The sequence below is a fragment of the Protopterus annectens genome, chromosome 4.part0 (assembly GCF_019279795.1).
Source record: "Protopterus annectens isolate FY-2018-M chromosome 4.part0, PAN1.0, whole genome shotgun sequence".
Lineage (NCBI taxonomy): Eukaryota > Metazoa > Chordata > Ceratodontiformes > Protopteridae > Protopterus > Protopterus annectens.
The window spans coordinates 134,303,389-134,319,542 of record NC_056733.1 but is presented as its reverse complement, the minus strand read 5'-3'; the positions used below and the strand labels follow the sequence as shown (position 1 = coordinate 134,319,542).

Genomic DNA, 16,154 nt, shown 5'->3' with positions numbered 1-16,154 from the left:
TCCTGTCAGAACTCAAAACTCCTCTTCTGAAGTACACTGACAGAATAAAACCTGCACTGAAGATAGGTTGTCACAAAGCATACACAAGCATTCAACAGAAAAAAATAATTTTCAGACCTATAAAACACTTCCTGATATTTAAAACCTATACTTCACAGTAAAAGTATCAAAAACAGTACATTTTTACCACAAAATTTGCCCCAATACACAATAATAAGCCCTATTCTGAAAATAAAAATCACTGACAAGAAACTTCCGCTATTGCAAAAAGTACCGGTTTCCTTAAAAGGGAAACTGTTTTTAGTCAGCAATTAAAAATCTATAAATATTTTCTTAAAAGGGCAATAATTTCTGTGTGGAAAGCTTCCCAATGGGGCCTACCTGCATAATTGAAGCTTGAAGCCAATTGCTGCTGCTGTGAAGAAGTTCTCAAGGTGGCAAGAAAGTATTGAAGTTGTCTACATTCTGACTGCTGATTTCCTTCCAATAAGGTGGAAGGAAGCCAGAGTTTTGTGAAGCTGATCAGTTATTGTATCCTGGGTAGGATTCAACCCAAATAGCCAAGGGCCACTACAGCAGTGAGAATGATGAGCATCATCTCTTATTATGGCCTGTCCCTTTAAGCTCCAGTAGATGGTCATCCAGTTAACATTAAAGACAGAACTCAGTATATCAAATGAAATGGGAACTCTTACTTCCACTCTTCCATCTTCTCTTTGAGTTCCTCTCTCTCTTTGGCCTGTTTCCATCCTCTGTCTTTGGAAATGATATGTTAGCTCATTCCTGTAGAGCTAAGTTAGTCCAGCATGCTAAAGGCTCTACAAACTTACAAAGAAGAAGATACAGCTTCCCATGTCCAAACAGAACTACAAAACATTTGTAATGATTTTCAGTAACTGCAAGCTTCTGTAGGATTGCACTTCAATATGAATAAAACAAAATCCATGGTATTGCTTAACAACCATATGACTAATAACACTAGTTCTTTAGAATGCATTCATAAACTCCTCCCTCTTTACCAAACACTTAGTGATGAGGTCATTTCCACTATAGGTCTTGATGTAATTCAAGAGTGTCAACTAAAGTTTGATAAACATGTATGCAATGGCTGCAAAGGCAACCAAAGCTTAGGGTGTTTATAGAGACTTGTAGCATTCTTGCATTAAAAAAGCATGCTTATCTACAACTACCATTGTTTTTATTCCTTCTTAATTATATTCTTCATACACTCTCACAAACCTTCACTCATCAGTTCAAGTAAACTAGAAAAAGTAGTGACTGTCAAACAACTAAATATGTTGCTAGACATTCACCCTATAACACAACACTGCTCTACACTCCAGTTAACTCTCAGTTAAAGTAACTGTCAGTTGACATAGAGGGTTAAGGTTATGAGCAGTCACTGAGCTACTTCCTTTTCTGTAGTCCAGGGTTTGATATCCTGAACCTCTACTTGCTTACTGTGTGAGTGTGACTCTGAATAAGTCACTTAACCAGAGAGTGTTTCTGGGACACCTGAGAAGATGTGTGCAGATCAATGCTCTCCCTCAACCTCCATCTGCTTACTGTGTAACTCTGAGCAAGATACTTAGCCAGACAGCTTTCCCAGGCTGCCTGAAAAAGAACATGTGAATCTGTGCTCTACCCCAGATAACAAATATACATAAATAAATAGGGAGGCTTGGACTTAAACTAAATGAAGTTTTCCCATAAAGTCATACACACAAATAAATGCTTATTTTTGGTGGCATCATCAATTCAACCAATGATTATGCAATTTCAGGTCACCCCCTTCACATCTAATATCTATTCCTAAATCAGAAAATGGTTTCCTTGATGCTTTATAACTACACAACTGCTGGCAAATCTTGGAGTGTCCAATAGCAGACCTCAAGTACATTTGGTTTTCAAGTATGATCTAAAAGCATACCTTAGCAAGCAGCGGGCTTATACTTGCAAAGCAACTTGAGCAACTAAGTATGTGAATTAATGTGAAACTGTATTTTAGTTATACATTTTAGCATTATTTATCTGTGTTTATACAAATTGTATTACTGCTGTACACATCAACTTTTGAATGTAGAGATATTTGTCTTCTCTTACTGTTAATACATTTCTCCATCTCCTTAGCATTTGCTGTAAAGCCTGTCTTTGCTACATGTGCACTGCCATAACTAGTTATAATGCCTGTGTAATTCTTTCATGCCACTGTATAAAAAATCTACTTTGGTTCTGCATATTGTATACATGCATGTCATTGTACAATGCTTAGGCTTTTCTCCCTACAACTCAACTAAATATATGCGCACCTCATCAGAACCTTCCCAGTCAATAACTATAAACAACAAAAATACAGAAGAGTGAACTGCTACAAAGATCATCAGCATTAGTATAACAACAGTACAGCTAAGGATACCCACTGAGTCAAAATTCTTCAGAGAGTAACATGTTCTTGTTATCACAGGTCTGAGGGAACATTCATAATAAAAAACGGTACAGAACCAAATAGACATGTAGTAGAGTAAAATAATACAGAAACCTAATTATATAAACATATACATTTTCTAACCATATATTCCAAATAACTATTTAAAGCACATGATTAAGGCTATGAGCAATTAATTAGGTGTATGCTGTGGTCCAGCTTTGAATCACTCAGCCTCCTTTACCTACTATGTGAGTCTGGGCAAATCACTTAACCAGACAGTGCTTTCAGGCTTAGTCTGGAAAAGGACCATGATGCTCAAAGCTCTAGTCTGGTTAACAAATATAAACAAGCAAGCAAACAAATAAATAATTAAATATTAAAGTTATTCACCAGTGTCCATGATCCATGTGTTGCCTAATCAATGTATGAGGAGCCACTGTTCCATATTTATCAACTTCAGGCATATTCATGTCATCAATAAAGAAGATCAATTTCTTGTTGCCTGGAGGTCCATAATTTCTACCAATTTTCTTTTCTAATGGCTTTTCAAGAACAGCTGTGAATTTAGGGAAAAAAATATTATTTGCAAAACCTGTAGTGTTCCTGAAAAAGCATTATACATGACCAATTGAAAGTAACAACATATGTTCCATGCTGAAGGCATCAAACATCCTAGACTGACAAGTTTAAGCCAGAGTTGTCCCAGATGTGCCTTAACCTAAGCAATTGTATATGTCTTCAAACCTTAAACATTTAAACCATACTGTGTCACTCAGGGTATTTAACATAAAAATAACAAAACTATACTTTAATTTTTGTCTCCTCCCTACTGAATTAAAGTCCCTCAGGTCTAGTCACCTTCCCTCACAATATCTATTCCTTCTATTGGGACAGGCTGCCCCTCGCCAGACTTCTACAGCTAAGACTTTTAGAATTTTATTTTACACCCGTTTTAATCTTATCTTCTTACTCACTGGAACATGTGAAATTACATCAATGGCCAAATGAATCACATAAATGACTACAGAAAAGTCTGAATACATAAAAAAATAAAAAACAGAAGAACTGCTATATAAATGTTCCTTTTTACAATTCTGTTGTTAGACACAAGCTACAGCCAAACTTATATAATAGTATAAGCAACACAGGGGGAAAGGCACCCATTTCTTTTTCAAGTCTGGCACAGCTTATCTAAGATGAGTTTAGGACTAGCTTATGTGAAAATGGGGTCTTCTTTGAAAAAAGTGCCTGTTAGCATTGTTCAATGATTCAACAAGGCTGGAGAGCTATAAACATTATAGCTGTATGAGATGCTTGCCATAACAGCAGAACCTCATGAAAAGGTCACAGTTGCAGTAAATCATGACATTTGGTGTACTCATCAAATGAGGTATGGTGGTTCAGTCATTTATTCTACAGCAATGTTTTCCTGTGAAAGTAAACACTAGTATTGCATCAGGAAAGATAATGACATAGGGAGTTCCCTATGGAATAGAGGAATAAAGCCCTAACTAATGCCCAGGAGAATTGAGTTGGAAGAGCAGCTCAGGCACTTGACAGTGCAGGCAGATACTTCACCAGCACTATCTCTGAACCATACTGTTTTCTATTGCGCAATGCTCATGGTAACTACTTTTCAAACAATTATTTTAACACACAAACACATACACACACACACTTCCTAGGGAAGGGTGTCAGAATTCCCAGTTCTTCACAGTTTTCTTTCTGGTAAGGCATGGTCGCCACCCATTATATTGTGAATGTGACAGTCACACTTAAGTAGTATCTATCCTATGGTCCACATTAACTATGAGCAGGAAAGGAAAGTTTGCCATGCTACTATCAAAATGAAAACTATGTACTTAGCATATTTCTAGATCCATGTTGTCTCCATTTGTCCTTCTCAACCTGTGGCTTATCGGATCCAATCAGAGGTCAGCACTTTAGACTTTTGGCTCCAAAGCTCAAGCTCTGTTCCCATAATGCCCTCTACTATCTAATCTCCTCATATTGACTTTGTCTCCACCATACTGGACCCCTCTGAAGAAAACTTCTAACTGAGGAATATCAGACTAAGGTTCAAAGGGGTCTAAAAGAAGAAGACTTCAGGAAGGCCCACAAGAAGCCAAAAGCACATATAATAATTTGGATAGGGAAAGGAGGAAGGGGAGGTTGAGATGGATGGAAGCAGACAACACAGATCTAGCATTATGGTAAGTGCATAACTTTTGTATCTGATATTGTCTCTTCCATCTGACTCAAACTGTGGGACACAGTCCCCAGTCAGGCTGATCCAAGTAGTACCAGCACACAAAAATCTGTATGAGTATTAGACCAAGTAGCTACATAAACAATTTCATCCAAAGATGGGTTTCTAAACAAGGTTTTTGTCATAGCAACTGCCACAGTGGAATGAGCCTTTGGTTTAGATGGTAGGAGTAATGCATTAATCATGTAAATTAAAAAGATACACTCAGTAAGCCATCTGGATAATGTGACCTTATATACTCCCTTTCCTGATGTAACTCTGGAAAAGGACACAAAAAGCTAGTTAGATTTCCTGATGTCTTTCATCCTGTGCAAGCAAAATTTTAATTGTTGGTGCAGATCCAAACAGTGAAGAATGTATTCACCCTTAGTAATGAACTTCTAGATTGGTTTAGGTTAGACTCATAGGTCACCTTAAGCAAAAAGGCTAGATTAGCTTGTATTGATACCCTGTCTTTGTGAAAAATAAGGAGGTTTATGTGACAAAGTCTAAACTTCAGACACTCATTTAGCAGAAGTCACTGCAATCAAGAAAATAGTTTTCCAAGATAAAACCTTCAGATCTGCATTAGCAGCATGCTCAATGGGAGCCCTGGTTAAATTCTGTACCATAAAGGCCAAATCCCATGAATGGAATGGATCTTTCAAGGGGAGGCCTGAGAAGAAAAGTCTCTTTCAAAAAGGCTTTAGAAAGTCTCAGGAAAGCTATGGGGAAATGATCCTGACCAACATGGAAATTGGAAATGGCTGACAACTGGACCTTGATAGTAGAGTAGCTCTCCCCTAATGGGGAGGGTTTGACAAAATGGTTAAGGTCTTTAACTCACAGATACAGGGTAGAAGGTTTGATTCTATCCTCAGGTTATTGGCTACTATTCTAATAGTTTACAGACTGATAACCTAGTATTTTCCAATGAACCAATGAAAAAGACAAGCTAAGAAGTCAAAGACTACATCTAACAGTGCCCAACAGGGGAATAGACCTTTACAGAAGGCCCAAATACTAAAGCTCTTCCCTTTGCTGCTATAAATTTTCCTGGTGGAAGACTTTTCAGATGAAAGAATATGAAACAGTCTGACAGACAGCTTGGTATCTCTGGTCATAATTAGAAGTGGAGGAAATTGGGAAATTAAAGTTATATACTCACCATAACTATGCATCTGTGTTGTCCATTTTCATTTTTCCTCAACATATGGGTTATGGATCTGACCTGGGATCTGACTCAGACGCATTCCACAGATTTTTGGATCCACCTCTCGAGCTCCTCCCTCTGCCCATAATGCCCTAGTCCTCCCACAACATCTCAGATCAAGTCTGCTGCTTAAAATATCGTAGAATATAAAAAGAAAAAAGAGAAAGTAACAGAACCAGGGCTCAGACCTGCAACAACAGGTTCCAAAAGTCCATCAGATCACTCCAAAAGATGACAGCAAGGGAGAAGGATGTAGGGGAGTTGAGGAAGAAAGAAAATGGAGAACACAGATTCTTAGTTATGATGAGTGCATAACTTTAATATCTGATGTTGTTCTTTTCATTCTTCCTCAAAGTATGGGATAGAGGCCACAGCTACGTGAATCTTGGGTGGCCCTCATGGATGGATATTCTGGAGAACTGCTGAACCAAAAGCAGCTCTGCTTCTAGAAATTATGTCTAATTTGTAATGAATAATAAAAGTATGATAATTAGACAAGATGGTCACTGCACAAATATCATCGATGGAAATTCTAGACCAGAAGACAGATGAGGATGCCAGGGACCTAGATGAATGAGCCTTAGGTGGTTTTGGTAGGGGGAGACCTTACAGGGAATATAAAAAGGAAATGCAATTAGTTATCCATTTGGCCAAGGTAACTTTAGAAACTGGAGATCCCAGCCTGCTTGGTGAAAAAGTGACAAATAACTGGTCTGTTTTCCTGAAAGTTCTTGTCCTGTGTAAACAGAAATGTTGCTGTTTATGTACATCTAAGTTATATTGTATGTATTCTCCTGTATTTGAAAAATTAGTGAAGAAGACAGGTAAATGAACCACTTGATTTATATTTGATTCAGAGGCTACTTCTGGTAGGAAGGAAGGATTTTTTTCATAAGGTAACTCTATCTTTGTGAAAAACAATGTAAGGGGAGTCTGGAGTTTGGAAGTTCTTTTTGCAGATGTAACAGCAACTAAAAAGGCTGTTTTCTAATACAGACATTTTAGATCAGTTTTTGCTGATGTTTCAAAAGGTTGTTGAGTCAACCATTGAAATAATGCTGTTAAATCTCAAGGAGTGATGGATATTTTACTGGAGGTCTGAGTAACACAGTGCCCTTTAGGAAAGCATTGCACAACCTGGAAGCAGTCAAACACAAAGTATTGTCTCCTGAATGAAAATTTGACATGGCTGCCAACTGTACTTTAATTATGGAAACACTGACACCTTCCTTAAAATGAGAAGCTGGAAACTCTAGTACTGACGAAACAGAGGCAGGAAAAAAATCAATATTGTTTCTCAAGGCCCAAACTAAGAATACTTTCCATTTACTCTTGTAAATCCTCTTAGTGGAGTCTTTCTGGGAGGAGAGAAGTATATGATGAACCAATGGAGAAAGCCTGGGCTGTCTAGCTATTAATGGAACTACAGAAACCATTCAGTTAGTCTGAGGCCTGGATATTGGAATGCTTCACCCCTGAGAGATGAAACAGAGGATCTGGACTAGGGTGCAGTATCGAAGGAGGATAACAAAGATGAGTCCAAAGGAAGGGAACCACACCTGATGAAGCCAAAAGGGAGCAATGAGGATAACCGAGCTCTTTAACTGACTGTCTTTCTGTAGAAATTTTCGAATTAGAGGAAGTGGGGGATAGGCATAAAGGAGACCTGAGGGGCAATCGTGGCTACAACATCTCTCAGTGACTCCCCCTGAGGAGAAAGTAGGGCAAAGTACCTGCTGAACTTGTTGAGGGGAGTTGCAAAGAGATAGCAGCAAGGTTGGCCCCAATGATGGAAAAATCTCTTCAGTCACTAATTGATTGACAGATCATTCAAGAGGTATCAAAATGGATCCACTGAGTTTGCACACTAGTATGTTGGATTTCCCCAGAATATGCATTGTCACGAGAAAGCAGCTAGAGGAAATTAATCACTGCCACATTCCCACAGCTTCTCGACACAGAGGATAAGACTGGGTTCCCCTCTTGTTTTTAACGTACCAAACTACAGACATATTGTCAATCTGAATCACAATAATCCCCAGAGGGAGAGCATCTTGAAATGCCTGCAACATTAATAGGACTGCTCTCATTTCCAGGACATTGATATGTGTGAACTGGTCTACTGAGGGAACCACATGCCTTGGACTGTCCTTCCCAAGAAACCCCCCATCCCACCCCAATTAGGAGGCATCTGTGGTGACCATGGCCACTAGGGAAGAGAGAATAAAGGGGCAACCTATGTAAATATCATCTGACTGGATCCACTAATGAAGATGGTTTCTGCACACTAGAGTAAGTTTGACTGGGAAGGATAGAGGATATAAAAGAACAGATCTCTGAACAGCTAGAGTCCATTGTAGAACATGCATAGAGTAGCATGCTGTGCTACTAGAACTAAGACTACAGAGGCTGCCATGGAACCTACAGCCTGAAGGACAAGTCTGGCTGGAGGAGCAGGATGAATAAGAATTTGCTGAACCTGAGACTTGATTGAATCTATATGATGAGGAGGCACACAAGCAATCTGAGTTATTGAGTTTAATTGAGCAACAATGAACTCCAGGCTCCATACCAGCTGTAGCTTGGACTTAGAAATATTTATTTATTTTTTTTTAAATAGAAATATCTTTATTAAATTATTATGTTTGACAAAGGCAAGCACACATTTATATAAATGAAAACAAACCATACTGACTTACTTTTAGTTGCCAACTATACATCACAAACCATATTTACATAATTTTAATTGCAAACATTATACATCACTTATAATCTATCCAGTCATTGTCAGCCAAACATTACATAGCTCATTCAAATCCTGCCTTCTTTTAAACCTTGTTCCTCCTCTGACTGTATTGTTCCCACAATTCTCATTTTTTTCTATGTAATTTGTTCCTCTCCTTTTCAAAAGATTCCAACTGTAGTTGTTTTACCTCTGTTACTATATTCACTACTTCTAGTACAGCTGGTTTAGACTTTGATTTCCATTTTCTAGTAATTGCTGTTTTGGCAGCCACCATAATTAGACTCAGCAAGCCCTTACTATGTCTAGGCAATTCCAATTTTATACCATAGCTCAAAAAATCATTTCCTTGGTTACACTAATTTGCTCACCCAGTCTTTCTGACAGAGTAGTCTGCAGGGAATCTTTAAAGTCTGCCAACTCATTACATTCCCGAAAAAAAATGTTCTCTCCAAATTATCTCTTTCTTTCCCATCACACCTCCAACATTTGCTGTCTACCCAAGGAAAAATTATTTGGAGTCTGCTTGGTATATAAAAAGACCTATGTAAACACTTCCAAGCAAAAATCCTAAATTTCCAGACTTTGTTGCATATTTAGGAGACATACATATATCCCCTGTTGTTTCTTTTTGAATTGCTTATCCAATTTCTCTTCCCAATTATTTCTAACCTCCTCTGATTGATTCTTATAGTTATCATGCACTATTCTATATGCTCAACTAATTATTCCCTTTTTAACAGCAGCTTCTGTTCTAGGTTCTACTAAAAACTAAACCAGCAATGCTATTAAGATACCTATGTTTCTTTCTCTTTGCCTAAACTCTGATATCAATCCTTGATAAAGAAGGCAATCTCTAGCCTGTAGTCCAAAAACATTCTTGGCCTCTTCACATTCTATAACATTTCCCACTCTAATTATTTGCTCCTAATACCTTGGTTCTTTTTCCTGTTTTCTCCAATAAATTCCAGCCCCCTCTTGCCTATTGTCTGTATCCCTAATTGCAGTCATCCCTATCAGCAGAATCTTCCTTCTCCATACCTGTGTTGGCTTAGTTCGTAGAATACTTCTGCTACTTTATGAATATAATATTCTGCATGGTTATTCTTATTCTCCTTATCTGCATCCAAACTTCCAGTTTCTCTTTGTTTCTTGAGCTTCCCCCGTGCTTCATCATCATCCCTTTCCACTTTGAATTATAGGTTTATGCTTGTGTTATATATAGAAGCCTTAACTATGTAGCTCTGAAATACACCTTCAAACTTCAAATTGGGTAATCTCAAACCACCTTGTTCTATTGGAGGAATAATATTATATCACTTCACTCTTGCCGTCTTCCGTTCCCAGATAAAATCCTTCAACTCTTTATTCATTGCTATCCACAACTTCTCCTCAGATTGATAAAAATATGCCTAACCTGTGTATAAAACTAAAGGGACTAAAAACATTTTAACTGCTTGTATCTTGCTATCGATATACATATAACAGAGATTCCAATTTCTCAGTTTTTGTACTATCTTTTGTTCAGTCACCTGCCATACCAGAATCCTTTATAATCCAAACTCCTAAGTACTTCGTTTTATCATGTCCCCATAAATGTGGATATTACTGAACCAGTTTGTGTCAGTACATAATTTACAGCTATTGCCTTTGTTTAGCTTCATTAACTTTGGATCCCGAAAAGATTTGAAACTGTCTCAAAATGTTCCACTACACTGAAATGCCCTTTTATGTCTTTATCATGTATAAAATAATATAATCTGCAAATAAAGCCAGCTTTTCTTGACTACCATATTAATTATATCCTTGAATTACTGAGTCTCTTATTTTTTTACCAATGGTTCTAAATATAATTCGAATAACAAAGGGGAAAGAGAACACCCCTGTCTGGCTCCTCTGTTCAAACAGAAATTATCAGAGAGGAACACACCCACTTTAATTTTCACATTCAATCCCTCAATATATTCTCCTAATTAACCCTGTAATTTTATCAGGGAATGCAAATGCTTCCATTGCCCTGATGATAAACTCCCAGATTGCACTGTCAAATGCTTTCACTGCATTAAGACCCATCAACAGCAATGGTACTTTTTTACATTCTGCTTCCCTCTGGATCATCAATGTTCTGTTAATGTTGTCATATATTTGCCTCCCTTCTACAAAATAACACTGATCCATACTTATCAATTTTGGCATCACCTTTGCCATTCATTTAGCCATTATAGACATAAACACTTTATAATCATAGTTTAGGACTGAAATGGGCATGTATGAAGCTGGATCTGATACGTCTTTACCTTTTTTAGACTTTACAGATACCACTGCTTTCTTCCAGGATATTGGTGGTTGTACTTCTCTTAAATTGTTACATAAAACCTTCCAGATCTTTATCAGTTCTTTCCCTCCTAGCTTGCACACTTTCAGAGGAATGCCATCTCTATTCTTTGGGACTTTTCTGTGGATTGGTTATACATCACTATTTTTATCTCATCTCCTCCTGTTACTAATTGAGCCTCATCTACCTCTAGTAATTGAGACTCATCAACATCTAACCTTGGCATATTTAATTCTTCCATAAACATTTCCATTTGTACCATTTTTTGATTTCTATATTTCTCTGCTTTATACAAACTTTCATAAAATTTCCAAAATATTTCTAGTACCAGGCTCCCTAAGCTTGGCAACAATCCTTTCTACTTTCTGCTGCCTGAGTCATTGTGCTAAAAAAATAATCTGGAGTTATTATCAAAAAACAGTTGCTTAATTGCAATCTTTCTAAACTCATGCATATTATTGGTGTAATCCCTTATTTTCTGTTTAGTATTCTGCAATTACCCCTCTTCTTGTTCTGTGAGATTTCCCCATTCTGCAATACTTTCACATTTGTCAGTCCTACTAAATAATTCTTGTTACTTCTTAACCATATCTCTGTTTCTTTTATTTCCACCCTACGTTTAAACTCTACTTTAATTTTATTCTACTCACTAGCTATAGTTTCAGAAGAAATTTTTATCTTCTGTAATAACTACTGAAAAAGTTCCACTACCCATTCCTTAAATTCTTCTCATTTCAGCATATAGGTGAGAAAGTGCCAGTGCTTCATTTTTATTTCATTACTCTGCATTTTTATTTTAGTTATTATTAGCATGTGATCTGAAATAGTTATTGGATGCATATCAAAACTCTCAATTAAAGCATCATGTTCCTGTGAAATGTAAGATCCGTCTAGCCTAGCCCAGTTTTTGTATCTTGGGGAATAATATGCAAATTCAGTCAGAGCTCCTACCAATGAATTTACATGCTCCACCCCAAACACTAATACATTTCTTCAAAAATCTACCCTCTTTTGTTATATTTTCTCTTCTGGGCCTCCCAGGCACATCTTCATTGCACATCAAATTTCACTCCCACCTCTATGTAATATTCCCTGCTGAAAGCTGATTATTTCTCCCAGAATTTTCTTACGCTCCATTCTAACAGTTTTAGGTGGAATATAAATACATGCCACTGTAGTCCTTCTCCCTTGCCAGTAGCCTCTTAGTACTATAAATCTACCATTATTATCTTTTTTTTATCCTCTCCTACTACTATTGGAGCTCTTTTTGTAATTAATATAAGTACTCCTCTTTTCCTTTGTCCTAGGTATGCCACTAAATAACCATCCTTAAAACCTTTATCAAATTCACGTCACATTATTTCCAATTGTGTCTCCTGTGGCATAGCTATTTGCACTCTACATTTTATAATATAGTTCACTACTCTTTCTTTTTTGTATATATCCCCTCCCCTCGATAGGACCCCATCCTCCTCCACAGGAACTGGCACATATGTCCAAACCTACACCAAAGTACTATATGAGCATTTATATAACTGCATGGAATCAGAAATACCCGACAGGACAAAATCCTCCTCCTCAAGGAAGAGTAAACCTATCTGGTGGACATCTGCAATAAAAAACTCTATAATAAAAGGAAAAAAATTGCTGTCCAGGACCAAGAAGGAGCAAGTGCCTAACTGGAAGCAATCGCTCCTTAGGCTGAGCAAGCAAATAAAAGCACTAGTGAAATCCTCCAAAGCAAACTTAGATTCCAAGCTAGCCACATCTACTAAAGACAATCATAAGGCCTTCTTCACTTATGTCCACAATCTTAAAGGAAGCACTCAGATCCACTCAGAACTGGTGGTCAAGGACACCACATACTCAAACGCCAACCTGCTTGCAGATAGGTTCAGTGAAAACTTCACCCCTCTATCACCCCCATCAAGTAAATCAGGACATCCCCAGCACCTGCCCCCTCCCCTTATCTCTAGGGAGCAAGTCATCACTGCTGTATCAAAGGCAAAAAATACAGCCTCCATGGGACCCAATACCATCCCAGGCTGCATCCTGTATGAACTTATGCAGGAACTTGCTGCACCATTCGGCACCCTATTCAACTAAAGCCTGAGTACTGGCTTCATCCCAGCCGAGTGGAGGACAGCCACTGTCATCCCTTTGCACAAAGCTGGAGCATCCACCAATCCAGGAAATTACAGACCCATCAGCCTAACTAGCCTGTTCTGCAAGGCCGTGGAATGGATTATCACAGACTTCATTAACAAGGACATTGGCAACCTCCAAATACTCGATCCCACACAGTTTTATTTCGACAAGGGGAGGTTATGCCTGTTAAATTTGGTCGACTTCTTTGACACAGTCGCCAAAGCCATGGACAAGGGGAAGACAGTGCACACCACCTACCTTGACATGGCCAAAGCCAGATATTATTCCCCAATCAGGTATAATACCGTATTTCTTTGTAAATAAGATCTAACCGGAGAATAAAGCCTAGCATGCTTTTCCAGGGTGGTTCTGATATAAGCCCTGCCCCAAAAATAAGCCCCATTTAAGATCGTCAACAGCACACGACGGACGTGTTGAATTATAAAATAATATTATTGACACCCGTTGACTGAGGGTATCATACTCTGCTCACCATTTTTAGACCATTCAGACACCCAACTTCTTCTCTTTGCAGAAAGTTGTAAGATTCTTTCCCTGGGAGTCTTCCACGATTCTTACTGTAATCCTAATCATCACTCACACTTGAAGGTTGAGACCCTTGGCCCATAAACATTGTCAGGTGTACTTTGATCGGTCAAAGTACAGACAACGCACGTAAAGCACGAGCACTTGATAACGAATGGCTATGGTTGTGTCTTTTCTTCTTAACCGTCGATATTTTGTGTTGCCACTCCAGTCTCGTAAGTCTTCAATTAACCCCCCCCCCAGACAAGAAAGAGTTATTCCATTGAGTACAAGAAAGGAATCATGGAGGACTACGGGGGAAATAATCTGATGGCTTTCTGCCAAAAGAAGAGGTTAGATCTCCGAATGGTCCGAAAATGGCATGCAGCGTATGATAACCTCAGTCAACAGGCCGACGAGGGAAATGCTAAGAAGTGCAAGTGTGGATCAGGTCGGCAACCATTATTTCTTGAGCTGGAAGACATCATCTGTGAATGGACTGCTAACAGGACAGCGCTGATATTCAAGAATTTGCTCTTGCAATGGCACCACTGTTAGAAATATCCCCAGAAGAATTCAAAGCATCACAACATTGGCTGGATGGCATCCTTCAGCAACATGAACTGTCTCTAGGGAGATCAACAACACTGTTCAAGCTGGAAGATACTGAAGTTATTAAATGTGCACTTGCATTCAAGTCCTTTGTTGATGGCAGTGACTTTTCTAAATACCAACTCTCCAACATGATTGTTATGGATGAAACTACAGTGTATATGAGCCAAGGATCTCAAACAACAATTGATCAGAGGGGTGCCTTGTCAATCTACATTCCCTCCACTGGTTACGAGAGTGCACGTATTACCTGTATTTTGGCAATTCATCTAGATGGAAAGAAAACCCCACCACTAATCATAAGTAAGGGCAAGAAAGATAAGATTTACCAAGAAAACCAGAACAAGCAGCCAGCCAATATCCCTCAGCCTCGAACACAAAATAAATATCACGTATCAACCTCAAACACAGTTTTATTGAACAAGACACATAGGTTAAGCGCTTTCGTCAAATGACTTCATCAGTCTTCTGATGAAGTCATTTGACGAAAGCGCTTAACCTATGTGTCTTGTTCAATAAAACTGTGTTCGAGGTTGATACGTGATATTTATTTTGTGTTCGAGGCTGAGGGATATTGGATGGCTGCTTGTTCTGGTTTTCTTAAAGATAAGATTTAACATGTTTCAGGCATTTACATTCTTGAAACCAACAAAGCCTGGTGCAGACAAGCAGTTATAAGAAATTGGGTCGATGTAATGCTGCCACTTGTTTTGTGAGGTGGCGAAAGAGGTCTGCTAGTCTGGGATTCAGCCAGCACTCACCACGCTAAAGAAATGAAGAAATTCCTTGCACGGAGAAGAATAGATCAAATAATGATTCCCACAGGAATGATTGCCTATCTCCAGACTCCTTATATTGCAATAAACAAGCCATTGAAGGACCATGTGTGCATGGAACTCAATGACTACATTGAAAATAGAATGGAGAGAAATCAGCATGAAAACTGTGAAGTTTAGCCTGCAAGAGGTTGTGACTTGGGTGAAAAATTCATGGGATAAAATCACTGACAGCTGTGTTGCCAATGCAATACGAGCAGGTTACTTGGATAAGCAGTGCTCATTTAAGGAGAGCTCTATTGCTAGGCATGACAGATTGGGGCCAATGATTCTACAGGAAATGGAGTCGCAATAAATTCAGGCCGGAATTCGGGGCTGGAGACTTATGACAATGTTCCAGAAGAAGATGACATGACTGTATTTGAATAACTGTGAAAGCCAAGGTGTAGATATTCTGAAGTTGAAATCTTTGTTGCACTGTTTATATAGAATTCTCACACAATTGTTAACGTGTTAATTAGAACTGTTGTCCAATAACAGAAAAGTGCCAAACAAATGTCAATTTGTGTACATGAATAAGTGTTGATTTTTGTACATGAATAAATGTCAATTTGTGTTCATGAATAAATGTTGATTTTTGTACATGAGTAAATGAATAAATGTAGATTGTTATATGGTAGGGGTAAATAAGACATCCCCTGATAATAAGCCCTAATGAGTATTTCATCGGGGGAAACAGTATAAGACCCGGTCTTATTTTTGGGGAAATACGGTAGATAAACTCTGTAAACTAGGCATCAGTCCATATGTTACCAGATGGGTAGTAAACTGGCTCACTGATAGAACCCATCTAGTCAAAACAGGGTAAGCCATCTCAAGCAGTAGACCCATAATGAGCTGTGTACTCCAGGGATCAGTCTTGGGGCCTCTGTTGTTTTGGATATACTTTTCTGAAGTGCAGGCCAAAACCAGTGGGCTATGGCTGACCAAGTCTGCAGATGACTACAAGCCAGGCACTGTCATCTATTCCCCTAGTGATGCGGATATCCTCCAAGAGGGTCTCACCCAAACAAATGACTAGTGCCAAAAACATGGCCTGAATGCCAAAAAATGCATCATCATCCCC

General features: G+C 38.5%; 1 protein-coding gene across 1 annotated transcript in view; it reads right to left on the bottom strand.

Moving 5' to 3' along the window:
• LOC122800226 (dynein axonemal heavy chain 17-like) overlaps nucleotides 1–16,154 on the bottom strand; it is a 17,083,451-nt gene that overhangs the window by 5,666,644 nt on the left and 11,400,653 nt on the right. Inside the window, exon 49 of the mRNA XM_044069720.1 lies at nucleotides 2,819–2,984. Coding sequence (XP_043925655.1) covers nucleotides 2,819–2,984 — 166 coding nt within the window. The remainder of the gene's footprint in view (nucleotides 1–2,818; nucleotides 2,985–16,154) is intronic.